A 21,404-nucleotide genomic window follows, 5' to 3' on the forward strand; every position below is an offset into this window, starting at 1 on the left:
GATGAAACTGCATTTATTGAACCAGCTGCAGGGCTGTTGAAACCTCCTGATACCAACATTTTTTCACAGCTTCTCATTACTCTAGAGGTTAGGAGTTACAAATGGAGGACATAAAAATCCAACTATCGCAACATTAGGAAAATAGTTCTACAGGGAACACTGGCACCAGAATATTAATGAAAACTTTTCTTCTCTGTAAAGGCAATCTATGTGGTTAAAAGCAGGGGAATATGATCATCCTGGAACCTCAGACTCCTGAAGTCCAAGACACCAATATTCAAAAGAATCTAAAATGTAATTAAATTACAATGCTCATGGACTTTACAGTATTTTGCTCTTTTGTGTGAAACCAAGAAAACTGGTTGATTTCTGTGATGCTGATCCTTCACAGATAGCACTGGATACCTCATTTCACAGAAGAAACAAGAGTCTGGCTTTCACTGACATAAGCAGCAGCACAAGATTAATGCTTCACACTATTTGTAGGCTTATCTCTCTTGGCTGTATCCTGTGTTAAATTCTGAGTTAAACTGTCTAATCAGTTTTAAAATGGATGTGATCCCTACCCCTAAAGTTGAACTGAAGCTCTAGTAAATAAGCAGCAAATAAAAAAGTGAAACTCATTCAGTATCTACTCTTCAGTTGAAATATCCAAAAATTATATACGTGTGGTTTAAAATAACTAAAATAGCAATGATTTTTTTGTCATTTCTCCTTATAAAAGCCAAAATGTGTTAAACAAGTTTTAAAGGTAAGATAAATCTGTCTTTCACTTGTTTCAGTACTCAAATGTTAAACCTATATGGAGAATAAAGCTGAAGAACACACCTGTGACAAATGACATGATGAAAGAAATCTGTAAGAAGAGAAACAATTTTGTATGACTGAAAACAAACACTAGATGACAACCGTAAACATCAAGGCTAGCCCAGGTTTTCTCACTAACTAGGCAAATCAAGCTATTTATACCTTGGTTTCTTGGTCAACTGTAATAAGATTTAAGTATAGCATTCAATCAAAACCTTTTAGTAATAGAAACATTTATTAAACACTTGTACCCACTACACAGTGTTCTGAATGTTTTACATGTATTTTTCAATCCTCATAAAATTTATGAATTAGTATTATTATTATCATCACCCCATTTTAACAGATGAGGAAACTGAGGTAAAAAGAGGTTATATGACTTGACAAAAGTCAAATAGCTGATATAAAAGCCAAAATTTCAACCCAGGAGGCAAGCATTAAATTGTAGGTTCTTAACTGCTATAACTACAGCTGCCTTATGATCATTTCTCTAGAATATTTGTATTGTTTTGGGCAAATCACTTAACCTTCTCTGTTTACTCATTTGTAAAATAAGAGAACTTATCTGCATTAGATACTCTCTGAAGTCGCTTCTGTCTCCACACTTGGCTACCACATTTTTTCTAAGTTCAGTTTTCTTGAGCTTCTTGCATGTATTAGTTAACAGAATTTTCCATCACCTCATGATCAAATTAAACATATCCTTTTATCGAAGAATTCAATTCTTTTCTCATAATATTTCCTTGCAATAGGGCCATTAAATGGGACATCATGGTGCAGTAGAGTAGGAATAGAGAAGTTTAGTATCTGGTCCAAGTTCTCTTATTGACATGTTGTACAACCTTAGTTATTAGCTAAGTCACTTTTAGTTATTAGCTAAGTCACTTAATTTCTCTTGAACTCAAGTTCCTCCTCTTTAAATTGAGGGGACTTGCCAATGTGTTCCATTATTTTTAGAGATGTTACATTTTTCTTGATTTGAAAAAGCCTAGATAATCAAAAGCAGAACTGACCAACTTTAATTTAATTAAAAGTCGACTATTTATGCCTGTCTTTTTGCCACTTTATAGTATTAAATCCTCAACAAGGACACCTAGGGGTGGAAAAATGTGGGAACAGGCAAGGGGCATATCAGTTTATTTTGCTAGTTATTAGCAATTCAGCATAAAAATGGTGTGAAGGGAGGCAGAATCTACCTTAAACTTAAGGTCTGAACTGCTTTAGCTGCTCCTTTTCTCCATGACTACAGAACAAACACGAACTGTTTGCATAATCCTATTCTTTGCTTTTTCAATTTACCTGGAGCTTTGTTATTTTTATATGAATTCAGTAAGACATCTGTTTTGTGATTAATACCTTGTAGTCTACTAGAAATGCAGAGGAAGATATACATTTGAAGTGGAATTATTTCATGAAATAATCCTCTCTCAGGGAAAAAGATACTGTCCATTATGGATGTCAACTCAAAGTTCTTCCCTCCTTCCCCTTCTCTAATAATGACCCTTGTTCCCCTAGTATATTTAATAATCTTGAAAAATTATCAATATATAAGCAAATGCATTTAATTGACATAAATGAAGGTACTTCCACGTAGTAAAATAATGAGCATCAATTATCAAAACTTCAACAAAATCGTGGTCACAATTCATATAAAAGTGAAAATAAATAACTTTTCATATAAATGGACCCAATTAGCATTATATTGTGACTTATAAAAGCAATTGTGGATAGAACACTTTGGGTCATAAGCCTGCTTCATGAAACTCTATCTAGAGACTAGTTAGTGAACCACATTTAATTTATTTATTCCCACCTGTGTAACTAAAAGCACTTTTATTGTAGGAGACTTACAGATGGATGCTTCATGTTTACATATTACATTTCAGAATGTAAATATCAAACTATCTAAAAAAATACCTACACAAGCAAGTCACTGATCAATTAACACTATAATTTATTCACAGTTCTATTTATTTGGCTTTCTACTTTTTATTATTTTTAAATACTACTTTCTTATTTTTTAATGGAATACATGCAGGAAACAGTCCCAAAATGACTAAGGGATACCAAAAAGTCTTTTAAAATATTTAGGATATAATTTTTATGCATATGATCAACACTAGCTAATTTCAATAAAACTTATACAATATGATAATTCCACAGCTTCCCCAAAATAATAAATATTGCATACAAAATCTGTACTTCTATATTGTAATGAAATGCTTTACCATGATGCTAATGACGGTTAATATTCAGGGACCCTCATATGCATGGTCTTCATCCATGGCCTAGTGCATAATTTTTTATTTGTAATTATGTATTCTTTTTTCTAAAGCAGGTCTTCCAAGTTAAATAAGGTTGAGGTGACACATTATTTAGATCCACTCCTACCGAGCAGGTTTAAAGTTTTTTGAATATATGAAATCTAGCCAATTTTAACCTATTATTTATTTTTTTAAAATTTCAAAACACAGCTTTATACAACTTTATATAAGGTATATACTTTAATATACCTTTATACAAGGTATACATCATGATTACTTGATATACATATACATACACACACAATGGATAGATAATGCAATTGTGTGTGTATGTGTGTTTATGCAAAATGTTGTCTACTATAATATTACTTATTATCTCAAGGTTATGAAAAGGCAGTTCTCCTTAATACATAAATTTTGAGTATTAGAATCTCCCTCCAAGAATGGCAAAATAAAATAAATATTACAAACTGTTTTCTCAGATACAGTTTCAAAGCTAATTGATTGGTATGTTCAACAGACATTAGTTGAATGCCTAAGTGCCAGAGAATTAAAAGATCAATCAATGAGACACGAGTTCATTCTTTCAAGAAGCTTACATTATAATCTAGCAAACATATATATATATGCATATGTATGTAAGTGTGTATATATACATGTCAATTTTTAAAGCTCTTATATCCTTTCAGACAGTGATCAATTTCTTTGCTTCCCTTCATAACCAAAACTTCTCTGAACACCTGCCAAAATATGCTATCTCTATTTTTCACCCCTGATTCCCTCTTAGACCCAGTCAAATCTAGTTTCTGCCTCTACCACTCCAAGTCCTTATGTCATGTCACCAATAAACTCCATGTTAGCAAATTCAATGTATACTTTTCAGTTCTCTCCTGACTTTACCTTTCAACAGCATTTAACACAGGTCACCATCTACTGCTTTTTAAAACATGCTCTTAGTTTTTCTCCTATCTCACTACTCCTTCATATTCTCCAGACCTTTGCGACTAACTAAAAGTTAGTGTTTCTCAGAGGTCTACATTAGTGCTGTCCAACAGAACGTTTTACAATGATAAATGTTTCTTACGTGCTGTTTAGTATGGTTGCCACCAGCCACATGTGACCATTGAGCACTTGAAATGTAGCTAGCATGAAGGAAGAAATACACTTCAAGTTTGATGTAATTTTAATTTTAAATACTCATTTGACCCTAATGGCTACTATACTGGACGACATAGCTTTAGAGAAAGCCCTTTTTTCTTACTTCTCCCTGTTAAGTGATCTATCATCTTTTCTGCTTATAATTTCCAAATTTATATCTCAAGATCTGAAGTGTATTTAACACCTCCACTTGGATGTCTCACAGACATGTCAAATTTAAAATATCTGAAACAGAACCCTTGATTTTCCTTCCCACCTTATGCTCCAACCCAGTGTTCCCCTATTTTAGTAAACTGGCCTCAGCATCTGCCCAGATGCTGCATCTAAAAATTTTAGATTTCAACAACTAATACAGGTTAACTGATCTTTTTTCAATTGTTCAAAAATTCAAGTTCTTTTCTCCCTGAAGTCTGCTTCCCCTGTCATATAATGCTTTACCTCCAGTTCTCAAAAAGCTCCCTCTCATCCTTCAGGTCTCATCTAAATTAAGTTTTTCCTCTTATTACAGATACTCTTCATAAGCTCCTTATTTCTTTCCTTCAAAGTTCTTCCATAATTTGTATTTGTTTATTTTTATCTTTAATCAGTTCTTTTAATTTGATCATAAGATCTATGAATGCAGGGATCATGTCCATCTTGTTACCAATATTTCCACAATGTTAACATAAATATTTATTGGATACATGAACTAAGAGTCAGTCCATTCCTCAAATTCATAAATGGAATGTTATTTTTATGCTCCTAAAATACCACTTAATTGGCAAAGGAAATTTTAATTATTTGATTCCCAAAGGTTCATAATAAAAGAAATTATCCATTTTTTCTTGTACTACTCAATTGGTAACCTACTAGAAAACAATGCTCACTTTTGTAGATCCAATAAAGAAGTTATGTATACTTTAAAACACACATGACACTACAGTGTTTTGCTATTGCACTCTATGGGTAAATCCTGCCAACCCCAACCCCAAATAATATGTTCTTTCAGGCAGATAATAACAGTGAGCAAGAATTTATCTCTCCAAATAATTCTAATGGTTTTATCATTCTGAAAAGAATATATAATATTCAAAGAAAGGAAAGAAGTGTACCATAAAAGGTGTACTATCTACAGTGTTACCGAGCCTCTCAATTCCCCTCTGCAACAATAACCATTATTAAGTTTTTCCTTATATCCTTCCAGAATATTCTACGCACACAGCCTTGTTATCTGCCTTCCCAGATCTGGAATCATTCATTTCTTCAATTTCTTCTTAGCTGTTTTTCATGGAAAATGACATTTTAAGAGCATAATTTGGGCACTAAAAATATTCATTCCTATTGGATTGATCTTTATTTTTAGGCTTTCTCATTTGACAGACCTAAGAAATAATTGTTTTATTTTTAAAGAGGAAAGTTATTATGAGTTCTACTAATACTTCTATTTCAAATTTAGTACTGTAGGATTTTAATTTAACCCCTTCAAATTATATTCCTATTTCCTTCCTCTCATGTCTGGTTCTCAATGGGACTAGGAAGATAAAATTAGAATACTACTTACTCATTTTTTTAAATCCCACAATCCACACATTAACAGTCTGAGATAATATAACGTTACTACCAACAATATGATTTCTGTAAACAGTTGTTAGGTTTTTTTCCTCAGCTCTGTTTTCTGTAGGGTATATATCACGAGGGAGGTACACTGTAACTGTTATGTTTTCAAGTCACTCGGAATACTTCCTCTCTGTGTAATTATGCTGCTAACTGGATAAATTCTGAAGTTTAATTTTATTTATTTTATTTTAAATTTTAAGAGTGTTTTTGGTTTTATGTTTTCCCTGTATTAAAAGTTATCAATCTTTCTTATGATTTCATAGTTTTGTGTCACCCCTGAGCATCTTCTGCATTCCTAGAGTACATATTTTTAAATATTCATGTTTTTCTTGTGCTTTTATGGTTTTATTCTCTAAATGTTTACAACTTTGATCTGTATGGAATTACGGTAGAGTAGGAATCCATTTTATCTTCTTATCCAAATGGCTATGTAGTTTCCCCAACACCATTTATTGAATAATCCATCTTTTCCCTCAAGCATTAGAAACATCTCTTAACCACTTATTAAGAGTCCAGACTCATAGCAGGCGTTTCTAGTGGTAGAAGAGTTAGTGACAATGGCTGAAAGCAGCTACTGGCAATGGCACTAGTGGTAGTACCTAAAGTAGCCTATTGTTGTGGCAGAATCTTAGCTGTGTTACATCTTGTTTTCTGCCCAACGTAGATTTTCTGGCTTTAACACAGATTAAGAGTCACTTGAATTTCTTTTAATATATTGTGTTTTGTTTCTTAAACACAGTAGTTTTGGCTGTTTGTAGCCAAGAAGCCTAACTTACACAATTTGATTCTCCCTCCACAATTCAATGGTGAGCATTCACCAAAATGCAGCCTTTGGGTCTCTGCTCTACATTCTGTGGCTGGAACTCATGTCCCTAATTACAATTACCAGAATTTTCACTACCATCCCCAGCAACTGACTCCTAATATGTACCTAATACGTATCACTGAACATGAGCTCATATCACCTCATTGTTTTTATATTTTCCATTTCACATGATAAACAAACCTACAGTTGGTTATCCTACCATTGAAAGCTACCTTTTAAATATTAATTTTCTAAAAATATTCTGAAGCTTTAAAAGATAGCACAAGGTGTTAAAGGCAAAGCAAGCAGAATGACATTGTTAGAAAAAGACAGGAGAAATGGCAGGGAAAAAGGCCAGATTAGGAGACAATGGTAAAGTCACATAGTTTTTTTATGGTAGAGAGTTAATATTTAATAATACAGACATAAGCAACCACTAAATAATTTTGAGTAGTAAATTACATGATTAGATTTTTGTTCAAAAAAACCACTCTGGCAGCACTGAAGAAAGTGCAGAGGAAAACAATGAGACTATCTTTTTTCTTTTTTAAAGTCCTTTTATCCAAACAGATTTAGGATCTTACTACACATTATAAATAGTCTTCTACAAATTATTAACCAAAAGCTATAATTTGTAACCACATACAAAGTATGGGTGACACCTTGAAAATGACAGACAACAAATACAGTTTCTAGTCAAATCAAATTGACTCAAAAACTGAATTATAATTTATCATTAATTTAATATCTATGATATACAACTTGATGAGCAGATAAAATCTACATTTAGAAAATTATTACACCATTGGGAATACATACAGCTTATCTATCATATAATCTTAAGTGTTACGTTGAGATGACTCTATAAGTCTATGAGGGCCCATAAGTCTATGAGGGCCCACATACCTACTTAGGGAAACACTTCACTCACAGTTTGGTTTTACCTGTAGAAAAATAATATAAGTCCTTTCTTTGAAAAAGGGAAATACGAAATCAGAAATATATGTTTAACTTTAAGAAAGGGATCAGCTTTTATTTAATGACAGAATAAACAAAATCAGTTGGCCTTAAAAAAGTATTTTGGTTTATTCAGATGTTGTGCTGTAAAGCAGCTAAAGTTATACTTAATGAACAAAATAAAAGACTCATTTGTGATATTCTTAAGTAAGGTCATTTACTTATGCTCTATTCTTTTTTTTTTATCTCTTTTTAACTGAAGTATAGTTAATTTACAATGTTGTGTCAATTTCTGGTGTACAGCCTAATGTTTTAGTCATATATATATATATTTGTTTTCATATTCTTTTTCATTAGAGGTTACTATAAGATACTGAATATAGTTCCCTGTGCTGTACAGTACAATCTTGTTGTTCATCTATTTTATATATAGTAGTTAGCATCTGCAAATCTTGATCTCCCAATTTATCACTTCCCAACCTTTCCCCTCCAGTAATCATAAGTGTGTTTTCTATGTTTGTGAGTCTTTTTCTGTTCTGTAAATAGGTTCATTTGTGTCTTTTTTCTTTTTTTAGATTCCACATATGAGTGATATCATATGGTATTTTTTTTCTCTTTCTGGCTTACTTCACTTAGAATGATGGTCTCCGGATCCATCCATGTTGCTGCAAATGGCATTATTTTATTCTTTTTTATGGCTGAGTAGTATTCCATTGTATAAATACACTACAACTTCTTTATTCAGTCATCTGTCGATGGACATTTAGGTTGTTTCCATGTCTTGGCTATTGTAAATAGTGCTTCTATGAACATTGGGGTGCATGTATCTTTTTGAATTAGAGTTCCCTCCAGATATATGCCCAGGAGTGGGATTGCCAGATCATATGGTAAGTCTATTTTTAGTTTTTTGAGGAATCTCCATACTGTTTTATATAAGAGATGCACCAAACTACATTCCCACCAGCAGTGTAGGAGGGTTCCCTTTTATCGACACTCCCTCTGACATTTGTTATTAGTAGGTTTTTGAATGATGGCCATTCTGACTGGTGTGAGGTGATAACCTCATTGTAGTTTTGATTTGCATTTCTCTACTAATTAGCGATGTTGGGCATCTTTTCTTGTGCCTACTGGCCATATGTATGTTTTCTTTGGAGAAACGTTTATTTAGGTCTTCTGTCTATTTCTTGCTTGGGTTATTTGTTATGAGTTATTTGAGCTGTTTGTATATTTTGAAAGTTATGCCCTTGTTGGTATTTGTACCTACTGAAAGCATATTTTATGACCTGTTGTACCTCTTGAAGGTCTTTTTGTAAAGTTTTTCAGAAACCTGGGTTATTGGCATAAACCCTATAAACATTCTATACACCCTATATATTCTTTAGCTATATAAAGACTTTTCATGGAATTTGACCTTGATGTAGATTTCTGTAACAATAAAACCTTTTAGGTCTCTTTTGCTCCCTTTCAAGTCACTAGAAAGGAATTCTTGTACATGTAGCCAACTGATCAATTTACCATAATCTGTGGTCTCTTTAGTAATCACTACAGTCTGCCAAAGTTGAGACACGTGTACTGCAGTTTGTTACTTTGACTTTTACTTTGTAAATTATAATATGTACATAAAAAAATAATAAAGTATTAACAAAACAGTTTGAAAAACATTTCTGAAGTATACCTATTACTGATTTTATTTTGTGGGATGATATATTGGTTAAGAGCATTGGAATTAGATGAAACTGATACAAATCTGGACTCTACTATTTAATTCATAATTTTATGGGCCTTTGAATTGCTCCTATCAGCTATACATTAGAAAGGTTACTTTAATAATCCTTGATTTTCATATGTGAAAAATGAAGTTTGAATTAGATAATTTTTAAGGTGTTCTCTAAGCTCTAAAATTCTGTTTCCTTAATTCTTGTTATAAATTTAATATTACTTAAGCACTCAAAGCACCAAACTGGTATGAAAGTGTAGTAGTATCATTCAGAACAGAGAAATACACACATACATATATCTCTAAATTACTTAAGTCATTTAGCAAAAGTTATTTTGGTTTTAATTATCTGAACAACAACTGTTTAAATTCTCCTTCATTCATGTGAAAATAATGTTATTCCCATTCTTTAAATCCTTCCTTGGCTAACCATGTGATAGATTTTAATATGGGATAACTGTTTAAGTTGGCCCTTCAAAATCTGGTATATTTTCATCTCTGGCCTATGCTCTGCTAACTCCCATTCTCACTCTCAATAGTCGCCATTAAGCCTTTGTTGGAGTGATTCCTCAAAACTGGCGTAGTATTGCCTATCTTATTCCTCTCTATTGGTTTCCCTACCACCATCTCCAGGAATTCTGCTTTCCTAATCTGTACTCATCCTTCAAGTTACTTTAATCTCCTCACCATCTCCATTCTGCCTCAACAAGTCAATCAGGAGATCTTACTACATATTTCTCTGTTAGATAAATAGAGAATAAATGATAAACCTTTAATCTTCAGATAAGATTTCAAATATATTTAGAACTAAATATCAAGGCCGAGATTTATCTTCAGTATTTTCAATTTACAATTTTGATAAATCATAAATAAGTTTTTCAGTTTAATTTCAACTTTCATTATTCAAAGGCTGAAACTGGAATGGGAAAGGCTCTATGATATTCAAATTCTTCAAAATCACTGACCAAGGAAGAGCTGACATCTACCAAAATGAAAAGGCAAGGATCATACAGATCCAAGATTATTCTTTCTATGCCCACTCTTCCTCAGTGCTTCATCCCACAGAGGGCACAAGTGCCAGTCAAGCTCCAGGCACAACCCTGAGTACTTAGCAACAAAAACACACAAATGCAACTGCATTACATCTTAGATAAAATAAAAGGTAATGAATACAAATAATGTTCAAGAGGAGCAAAAAATAATTTTGGAAATAGAATAAATGATAATTAAAACATGGCATAACTGTGTCTTAAGATTGAATTTAAAGGAAAGTAGGCTCTTGAATTGTTGGGGGATCCAACATGTATGATCCTACAGAAGCAGGCAGTAAAGTCCTTAGCAAAAGACAATAACATCTGGTAGCATAGCCAAAAATAGAAGACAACATTGGTAAACTGTGAGAAAAGAGTGGAAGTAGGGAATGCTGGCCCTAGCAGTGTGGTACAATGACTTGTATGTGGTAAAGCAGTTCACTTTAACTTGATGAAATTTTGGAAGAAACACATAGAATATGTGGGGGAAAGAGTATACATGACTAGCCAGCTAGGTAAGCTTGTTGAACAGTGAGGTGACAGATGCCAAAACCAAATGACCTAAAAGAGGGAAGGCTGCAATAGCCTTCATGGAAGTCTGCAAGTATATTGCACCTGAATTAAAGTTTCTTAACAGGGAAGACAGATACTGAAAACCTATTGTCAAAAAAGATTATTTTTAGAGCAAGAATAAGATATGGCTGGAAGAAATAGAGATAGATCATCAAGAAGTTTCTCAAAGTTATTCAGTTATAAAGTTATAAAAGATAAAATTAGGTTAGGCCAAGGAAGAGAAATAATTCAAGGGATATTAATCTTAAGATTTTATATAAAGAATGTCCCTAAAGGTCAATGTTTCAGGATTTGGGGAGGATAATGAGAATACCTTTTGGAAAAGAGGACTATAAATGGGAGTAGTGGCTAGTAAGAGGTTTCTAAATTTGTGGTGGTGTTTCAGTTCCTTGATAAGCACCTAAACTGTGACTTCATATAAACAACTAAAGTTTTCTTCTTTGTTTGTTTTTTAACCCAGGGAATTCATCATACAGCATCATGTTAAGAAAACACATTAAAAATTCAGTTCAAGATGGTGGTGTATGGTCACCTCACACCAGTCAGAATGGCTATCATTCAAAAACCTACTAATAACAAGTGCCAGAGAGGCTGTGGAGAAAAGGGAACCCTCCTACACTGCTGATGGGAATGTAGTTTGGTGCAGTATTGTGGAAAACAGTATGGAGATGCCTCAAAAAACTAAAAATAGACTTACCATATGACCCAGCAATCCTACTTCTGGGCATATATCTGGAGGTAACTCTAATTTGAAAAAATACATGCACTCAAATATTCACAGGAGCACTATTTACAATAGCCCAGACTTGGAAACAACCTAAGTGTCCATCAACAGATGACTGGATTAAGAAGTTGTGGTATATTTATACAATGGAATACTACTCAGCCATAAAAAGAATAAAATAATGCCATCTGCAGCAACATGGGTGGACCTGGAGAAAGTTTTTCTAAGTGAGTAAGCCAGAAAGAGAAACAAGAATACCATATGATATCAGTCATAAGTGGAATCTAATATCAGTCATATGTGGAATCAAAAAAAAAAAAAAAGACAAACAAACTTATTTATAAAACAGAAACAGACTCACAGACAGAAAACAAACCTATGGTTACCGGGGTTGGGAGAAGGGGGTAAGAAGGGATAAATTGGGAGTTCAAGATTTGCAGATACTAAGTAGTGTATAAAAAATAGATAAACAAGTTTATACTCTACAGCACAGGGAACTTTATTCAAAATCTTGTAGTAACTTATGGTGAAAGACAATATGAAAATGAAGATATGTATGTTCCTAGATGACTGAAGCATTGTGCTGTACAGCAGAAATTGACACATTGTAAACTGACTATACTTCAATAAAAATATATTAAAATGAACAAAAAAAGAAATCTATTGTGTTTCTAAACACTCATAGCACACTATCAGAAAGAGGAATTAAGAAAACAATTCCCTTTACAATTGCATCAAAAAGAATAAAAATGCCTAGAAATGAATTTAAGCTAGGAGGTGAAAGATCTGTACACTGAAAACTATAAAACATTAATGAAAGAAATTTAAGACAACACAAATAAGTAGATAGTCCATGCTTATAGATTGAAATAATTAACATTGTTAAAGCATTCCTACTACCCCAAACAACTTGCAGTTCCTTGCATTCCCTATGAAAAATTCCAATGGAATTTTTTTTACAGAAATAGAAAAAAAAAAGTCCTAAAATTTATATGAAACCACAAAAGAATTTGAGTAGCAAAAGCAATCGTCAGAAAGAACAACAAAGCTGAAGGTAACATGCTCGCTGATTTCAAAATATATTACAAAGCTACAGACATCAGAACAGTATGGTACAGAGCATAAAAAGACACAGAATAATGGAATAGAATAGGAAGTCCGGAAATAAACCCATGCCTATAATATCAATTTACAATAAAGGAGTGAAGAATATACAATAGATGAGGACAGTCTCTTCAATAAATGAAGCTGGCAAACTGGACAGCCACATGCAAAAGAATGAAACTGGGCTACTATCTTACACCATACACAAAAATTAACCCATGGTGGATTAAATACTTGAACATGAGACCTGAAACCTTAACACTGTAGAAGATAACATAGGCAGTAAGCTCCTTGACATCAGTCTTGGCAACAATTTTTTTCATTTGGTAATAGAGGCAAAAATAAATAAGCAGGACTACATCAAATTAAAAAGCTCCTGCATAATAAAGAAAACCATCAACAAAATGAAAAAGGTACCGTACTAAATGGGAGATAATGCCTGAAAATCACATATCTAATAATGCATCTGATAAAATATATAAACAACTCACAAAATTCAATAGCAGAACGATAAACAATTCAAATTAAAAAATGGGCAGATGAAATTAATAGACATTTTTGCAAAGAAGAAATGCAGATGGCCAACAAGCACATTAAAATATATTCAGTATTGCTAATCATCAGGGAAATGCAAATCAAAACCACAAGGAGATACCACCTCACACTTGTCAGAATAGCTATTATCAAAAGAGACAAGAAATAACAAGTATTGCTGAGGATGTGGAGAAAAGGGAGCCCTTGCACATTATCGGTAGGAATGTAAATTTGTGCAGCCACTGTAGAAAATAGTATGGAGATTCCTCAAAAATTAAAAATAGAAGTGCCTTATGATTCAGCATTTCCACTTCTGGGAATTTATCTGAAGAAAAATGAAACAGTAATTCAAAAAGATATATGCATCACCATGTTCACTGCAACAGTATATGCAATAGACATGAAAACAACCTAAATGTCGATCAATGGATGAAGGATAAAGAAAATGTACACACACACAATGGAATATTATTCATTCATAGAAAAGAATGAAATCTTACCATTTGAAACAATATGGATGGATCTTGAGGGTATCATGCTTAGTAAAATCAGACAAAAAATGACAAATATTGTATCTCACTTGTATGTGGAATCTAAAAAACAAAAACAAAAAGCAAGCAAACAACAACAAAAAAGCCCTGAATAAATGGGTATAGAGAACAGATTGGTGGTTGCCTGAAGCAGGGGTAGGGGTGCGTGGATGGAATGGGTGAAGAGGGTCAAAAGGTACAAATTTCTAGTTATACAATGAGTAAGTCATGGGGATATAATGCACAGCATGGTGGCTATAGTTAATAATACCATATTGCATATTTGAAAGTAACTAAGAGAGAATACTTTGAAAGTTCTTATCATGAGAATTACAACTACGTATGGTGATGGACATTAACTGGAATTATTTTATGATCATTTTGCAACATACACAAATATCAAATCATTACATTGTATACTTGAAGCTACTATAATGTTATATCATTATACCTCTATAAAACACATTTAAGAAATGGTTTTGATCATAAAGTATTTAATTATGTGATGTAATCGTAATTACTACTTTTGAATGTTGAGTGGATTTATTACAAATACACCTTGCTCTATAAAGCAAGGTGTGTAAAAACAGAATAAAAAGTTCATTCTTAAAACTTTTTTTTTAGAGAAAGACAAATACAATATAATATCATTTATATATGGAATCTAAAATATGATACAAATGAAATTCTTTACAAAACAGAAACAGACTCAAAGACACAGAAAACAAACTTATAGTTACCAAAGGGGAAAGGGAGTTGGGGAGGGATAAATTAGGAGTTTGGGATTAGCAGATACAAACTACCATATGTAAAATAGATAAATAACAAGGTCTTACTGTATAGCACTGGGAACTATACTCAGTATCCAATAATAAACCATAGTGAAAAAACCACACACAGTTTTTCATATTCTTTTCCATATGTATACATATAAAACTGAATCACTTTGCTGTACACAAGAAACTAATACAATTGTAAATCAACTATATGCCAATAAATTAAAACAATTTTTTTGATCTTACACCTCATATAAAAAATGCTGAGATTTCTTTGTAAATTATATACACATACTACTGTATAATATACAGTCATCCCTTGGTATAACTGAGGGGGATTGGTTCCAGGACCCACTGCAGATACCAAAGTCCATGGATGCTGAGGTCCCACAGTCAGTCCTCTGTATGTAACTCAGGTTTCACATCTTGGGATTCAACCAACTGTGAATCGTACAGTACTGAAATATTTATTGGAAAACACTACATAAATAGATCTGTGCAGTTCAACCCTGCGTTCTTCAAGGGTCAATTACATTACAAAAATTGTAGATTATAGACAAAATAGAAATTTAATATAATAAAAATATGGTATTTAAAATATTTTATTACTAAAAAAAGTATATGAATATGTGTTCTTATTTTGATAATCTTGATTTAGCATTTTATGATATAGCAATTCAAATGACAACCTCTAAACTTATTTAAGATACCTGGTTTTAAGGGCTGTCACATTTGCAAAAAATAACCTCACAAGAATGGGTACATCAGAATGGAAAAAGTGCATCAGCAAGTAGGTGTCTTATGAAACATTAATAATTTTTATTTCTCAGTTCCATACGCCAATCATATAAAGGCATCTCATGCACATAGGGTTAGATGATAGTTTGACATATGAAATATTTATATAGATAAGGTTAATCAAACTTTTTTATATTAGATAAGATAAAAATATTAATAGAACTTCTATTACTTCTTCCATGGCCCAACTGATTATCTTATGTGACATCTGGGGTTTATACACAATATACCTATAGCATTTATGCGATACTTTTGAAAAGTCCTTATCCTGTAGAAACAAAGCCTATAATTTCCCCATAAAACGTAGCAGAGTATAACAGATAAATATGGCCTTTTGCAGAAACGCTTAATGATTATACAAGACAATTAAAGTCATTTTAGAAGCAACTAAGTAAATTCTGGCACCACAATAAATTATGATATCTTATATTGTTAGTATAATAACATTAGTCAATGCAAAAATTCTGCAGAACTACTTTTTAATTTAACAAAAACTGTTCTGGGTAAAATCCTTTTTCTCCTTTCTGTTTTCTTACATCATCACACTCAGCTTTCTTAGGAGTCATTTTTTACTTAAAAACAGTGTTGTTGACATTTCACAAGAGTTCTGTGTGCCCAGAGAAGAAATTAAAGAAATGTTTATAGAAATGCTGGGCAAAAAGCTTTGCAGACTCGTAAGTAAATGATATGAATGCAGCATTCTAGAGTGTTTCTGAATTTAACTGTCAGCACAGTAACAATTTTGCTATCTTAGACATGATTTATATAGAGATGAAGCTAAAAATGTTAAATCTTTGTATTTCCAATGTCCACTATTTACGTCCTCTTGTAAAAATTTCCCAAGATAATTTAAGAAAGCATAGACAATGTAGCTGGTATTATATTTTACTGCCATTTTGCTCTTCTGTCACATTCTTCTGAAGGAAACAGTAACACTAGAGAAATGACAGAGAACATTACTGTGGGAAAATAATTATTCCCTGAAGAATGTGTTTCCTAAGTTTAGATTTCATATTTCAGATTTTCTTAAAGGACAGCACATCTGCATTTTAAAATGCAGTGAAATTAAGTAAATACACACACACATACACCTTTCTTTGTGCTAAATAGTATCCAGGATATATGCAGGTATCCAGGAAAGTACATTTAATTTTTTCATTAAATTAATACACAATTAAGTTGTCTTTGTATGTCAATAAATTAAATTGTAATGTATTAATACTAGAGGCAAAAAACTGGGAAAATATTCTTCAAATTACTATGAAGGCAGTGAAGAAAAAGTTCAATGATTGTTGATCCATATGAAGCTTTTAGAAATATTTGCGAAGCTCCTGAAATATTTATATAGATGAAGATACACTTCTACATACATAGTGCAGAATAAAAATTCTGGTAGAGATGGCTAGATTGCATGTGGAACATTTATCACTACTTCAACCTCAAGTTTTATTAATATAAATTTTATTAGTAGAATTGGAATGAGTAAAGCTTTTAGCAAAACATACAGTGGAAACAGCAAATTCCAGAATCACTGTTTTTTTAGTCATTAGGCTTTCCTTTCTTCCCTTTAATCACTAAAAATAATAAACAAAAAACCATATCAAGCTTCAGGGAAATTAGTACTGGATATACTAAACTGTATGAAAATATATAAAAATAGGCTCAAACACCCAAACTTAGTGCAGCTTGAAAAAGTTACATAAAAACTATTATTAAAATGGAAGATTTATCTAAGTTTAGACCCCCAAATCTGCAAGGAACAAAAATTAAGTGTAAAAAAAACTGTGTCTTATTTAGACTAGCATCCAATACATACCACAGTAACATTACAATTAGCATGTTTAAAGTCAAAAGAAAGTCTTGGAAGTACATGTTCAGTATGAAAGCTTTAGAAATAGCTTTGGTGAAGATTTTAGTTTTTCTTTAGGCTCCAGTGTCATTATTTTTCTGCTAATTTGAGTTCCAACAGTTTATTTTATGCACTGTTGCCAATTTTATGTTGCCAAGGAGGGAAAAATTAGTCCAGTGTATTTTCACAGTAAGCACAGAAAATCATACATTTAACTTTTTCCATCAATATAAGGGAGAGAAATCTACCGAGTATAGAACTTAGGTCAGTGTTATTCCTCCATGTGAACTGCCCCAAATAACCACTCCCAAGCCACAGTTAGTTCTATCAAAAGTAATTAATTTTCAAATGCTCCTTTTAGACACCACAAAAAAGACGCCAACTTTTGAATTTACTCACTCTAATAAGCGGTTCAACAATCTGACATGAGTCTAAAAGACTGACAAGAAGATGAGGGAAGAAACACTTAATAAAGGAGATACAGGAGCAACAGAAAAACAGCTTATAGAGGACCACCAAATTTCATCTTAAGCCTCAAACTCCCTTCCTATGAGACACAAATAGATATATCTAACAACCTCTGGACATTTCCATCTAGGTAGGTATTCCACAAACATTTCAAACCTAACTTATCCAGAAAACACTTTAATAGCTTGTCAATAGCCTGTTATCAAAGCTTTTCCTTCATATTCTCTCCAGCCAACAATTTCTACTTTATTTACTGGTGTCAAAATGTACCCAATCTCCCAATCTAGCAAATTTAGCCATTAACAACAATTCCTTTTTCATACCTCACACTTTCAGTTTAATTACAAAGTTAACAGATTTTCACTTCAAAAATGTTCAATTCCACCCCTAATTTTTATCTACCTTTTCTTAAAATTCCTATTATCTCTAACTGCCCTGTAAGAGGTTAGACGCTTGAGCTCAATATCCCAGTTCATTCCTCAAAATGATATATTAAAGCCAGATATGTAATATCTCTTCCTTACCTAAGAACATCGTTGGTCAAGCTACCCGGAGCGCGGTTCTCCAAGTGTGGTCTCTGAATCACCAACATCAGCATTACCTGGAAATGTGTTAGACATGCTAATTCTTGGGCTCCACCCCAGAACTAACGAATCAGAAACTGTGGGTGGGGTCAAGCAATCTGTTTTAACAAGCCCTCCAGGTGATAAATTTTGAGAACCAATGGCTTAAACTGGTTCTGACAAGTGATTTCATTTTTTTTTTAACACACAGCTGATTAAGAGGTTCAGCAAACAGTATCATTTAACTTTCTTCTTAATAACTTTGAACTATTTTAAAAACTATACTACAGCATACATTAAATTGTGATGTATTATGATTTAGCATAAACATCAAAATAAAACTTTGCCTGTTACTTCAGTGCACAAAATGGCACAATGTATAAAAAGTTATGGCACTGATCATGTTTCATGTTTGTTTTCTTTAAGTCAGCAAGTATTACTCAAGTAAAATTTTTGCAAACATTATGTGCTTGCATGCAGCGTTCAATTAGTTGCAGGCAAGGCTCAGGTCCATCTGGCCCTTCAACTCATCAGAACAAATTAAATAGAGGGTTCATTTTGAATTTTATGAACTTCTTTTTATTTGTGAAGTTATTCTGAGTTTGGGTTAGAGTTACACTTTTTCCAGCATAGGTTATGAAATAATTACCTATAAAACTAGAACTGGATCCTTAGTTAAAAGCAGGAATGTTTAACAAATGTTAACAATTGACGTAACATTAAGACAGAATTGGCTCCAGGTGTCTCAAAGTCTTTACTAATTAGTAGCAGTTGATTTTTCAGCTAACATTTGGGAGCTCTCACTAAAGCTAAAATACAATGTTAAATTTCAATGGTAGTCATCTGTTGGTAGAATTTACGCTGTAGTGATAAAAACCGGTAAATTTTCATGGGGTTTCATAGTCAAGGTTTTGCAAATACAGATATTCTCTGCATTCCGAAAATTTGCTTTACACCACTTGGCTCTTACAAAATATCTACAGTAGTACCTGTTTTTGCTAACCAAAAAATTCCAAAGAGGATTTTCCCTTCTACCAAAAAAAGGTGAAAAGCTAATATAGTCTTCAGCATCCGTTTTGCAGGGAGCCATTACTGAGGCAGTATGTACCCTGAGCAGGGAGAGCAGCACAGCCAACTTCCTCCCTGGGAACTACAGTCAGCATTCAGCATCAAGCCGCCAGAACTCTGAACTGTCTGTGAGCCCCTGTGCTTTATATGGATTTATTTTGTGCATCCATTAGCAAGATGTGTCCTAAGGTAATTGCTTCTTCACTTTACATCACTTTGGCTTAGGAAAGCTTTCAGAGATACGCTCTTCCTTTGGATATGGAGTTGGGGGGAACCTGTAATGATATGGTTTTTGGAAGTTCTGTAATTTTGAAAAAAGAAGTATGCCTAAAGTTATTGTAAATCTAGCAGTTAAAATGTGCTCGGAACAAAGTCATCACCTATAAACAACAGCATACACAACTGGAAAAAAATCTAAGTAAATCCTGCATGACAGTGCAACAAATATGTTAAATTGGTAAATTGTTATCAAAAAACTGAAAGAAATATTGGTACATGACTAAAAATGCAGAGAATACAAAATTATTCATCACCTATGCTTAATTCAAATGTTGAGATTATGCAGTATCTTTCCAATTTAACTGCATGAGAATACGAATGTGGCACGTCTCTCCATTTACTTTTGTTAAAACTTCCCAAATAGGTAAATTCAAGGATGCTAAAAACAACACACAATGGACAAGAAAATTTTAATGTCTCCATTACCATCAACACACCATCAACTAAACTGTCAGAATTATTGAGATAACTATATTGAGGGAAGTAGATAAAAATTTTTTTAAATCCTGTAAAAGCTATTGTCAGCTTTCATTGAGTAGGAATTGTTCAGTAATCAGGACTGGGTATTAAGATATTTCAATATAGTTTTGCCTAATTACATATAGACAATCATTTAAATTGATGGATTTTTCTCCTATTTTTTGAGCTAACTGTAATGGTACAGATAGAAAATTTCAAAGTTAATTTTTTCACACCAAACTTAGGTGGGTATCCTGAAGCACAGTATAAATATTTCAAAAGAAATATGAAACACTTTATTAATTAAAAAGTCCTTTGACAAATATCTTTCAAACATAAATATTAGGCAAACTTATTTGATTATATAACTTTGTAACAAGCTGAAAAAACTGGATTTGACAATACAGTCAACAAATTACCAAGCTTATAAATGCAGATAAACTATCAGTAATGAAATTGATCCTTAGAGTTAAGATTCATCATTCAAATAAATCAAATTAAGCTATTCTGAAATTTTAACAGAGATCAGCACAAATATGACTGTTTTAAAAATGTTATCAACAAGTATCACAGAATATTACAAGACACATTATTTTCTCACTAAACAATGAAAAAAATGAACTGATGTATGAATCAGTTTTATCACTCTCCTCCAAAAGGGCTTACACTGATTTAACTTTGGGAAAAAATTCTTACTATTTCTCAAAAAACTCAAAGAAAGCATATGAAAAAAATGTTGTGCCTTGTCTTTAATGGCATAGCATATGTCTAGGGAAGTTATAAGCCTTTCATACTATTATTAGATAGCAACACTTCCACAGGCTATATAGAGAACAAAAAGATTTATCTATACTGGTTGCCACAACCACTGCAACTAACAGTATATATGCAAAAATCCCACAACCCCTTTAAAACAAACCACAAACTTAGCCCAAATAATCATAATATCACAAACAAAACTAACCACAATTCAGAGTATGATGCTTTTTGTTCAGCTTGCATCTAGTGAGCGATTTCAAAATGCAGAGCACTTGTTTACATTTTTTAAAAACCCGTATTGTAGATTTATTTCATCTTTGGTGTTTAAAATTAGCCTCCCCAGCATGTGATCATTCCTCATGTTCAAAGGGTAAAACACAAAGCTCATTAGAGGTCACTCCCAAACTGAAGTCAAATTTTAATATTTCCTTTTCACCTAGGTTGTAGTCTCCCTAGTGGAATATATAGTTCTATGAACAATTCTCTTCTTCATTCTGGAACTTTTCCCCCTAGAACACAAGTGGAGTTGCTAAATGTTCAAGTTTCCAAGGAAGTCTCTTATGTTAGATTTCAAAAGTCTTAATG

At 32.6% G+C, this 21,404-nt stretch overlaps 2 protein-coding genes across 6 annotated transcripts in view; one reads left to right on the top strand and one right to left on the bottom strand.

Moving 5' to 3' along the window:
* Positions 1 to 11,421, top strand: part of FAM13C (family with sequence similarity 13 member C) — a 344,617-nt gene extending 333,196 nt beyond the window's left edge. The window contains exon 15 of one of the 2 annotated variants that reach the window (XM_072971476.1): positions 11,369 to 11,421. The gene's annotated coding sequence lies outside the window, so the exon portion shown is untranslated. Of the gene's footprint in view, positions 1 to 201; positions 285 to 11,368 lie in introns of those variants that run through there. The other variant, XM_072971477.1, reaches the window with a different exon arrangement.
* PHYHIPL (phytanoyl-CoA 2-hydroxylase interacting protein like) overlaps positions 1 to 21,404 on the bottom strand; it is a 49,271-nt gene that overhangs the window by 21,280 nt on the left and 6,587 nt on the right. Inside the window, exon 2 of one of the 4 annotated variants that reach the window (XM_031682490.2) lies at positions 18,216 to 18,292. The exons of 2 other annotated variants lie outside the window; for them this stretch is intronic. In XM_031682490.2, the coding sequence (XP_031538350.1) occupies positions 18,216 to 18,225 (10 nt within the window). In that variant the 5' untranslated portion in view covers positions 18,226 to 18,292. Of the gene's footprint in view, positions 1 to 13,770; positions 13,826 to 18,215; positions 18,293 to 21,404 lie in introns of those variants that run through there. One more of the 4 variants, XM_072971488.1, reaches the window with a different exon arrangement.

Source organism: Vicugna pacos, chromosome 11 (genome assembly GCF_048564905.1).
Source record: "Vicugna pacos chromosome 11, VicPac4, whole genome shotgun sequence".
NCBI lineage: Eukaryota > Metazoa > Chordata > Mammalia > Artiodactyla > Camelidae > Vicugna > Vicugna pacos.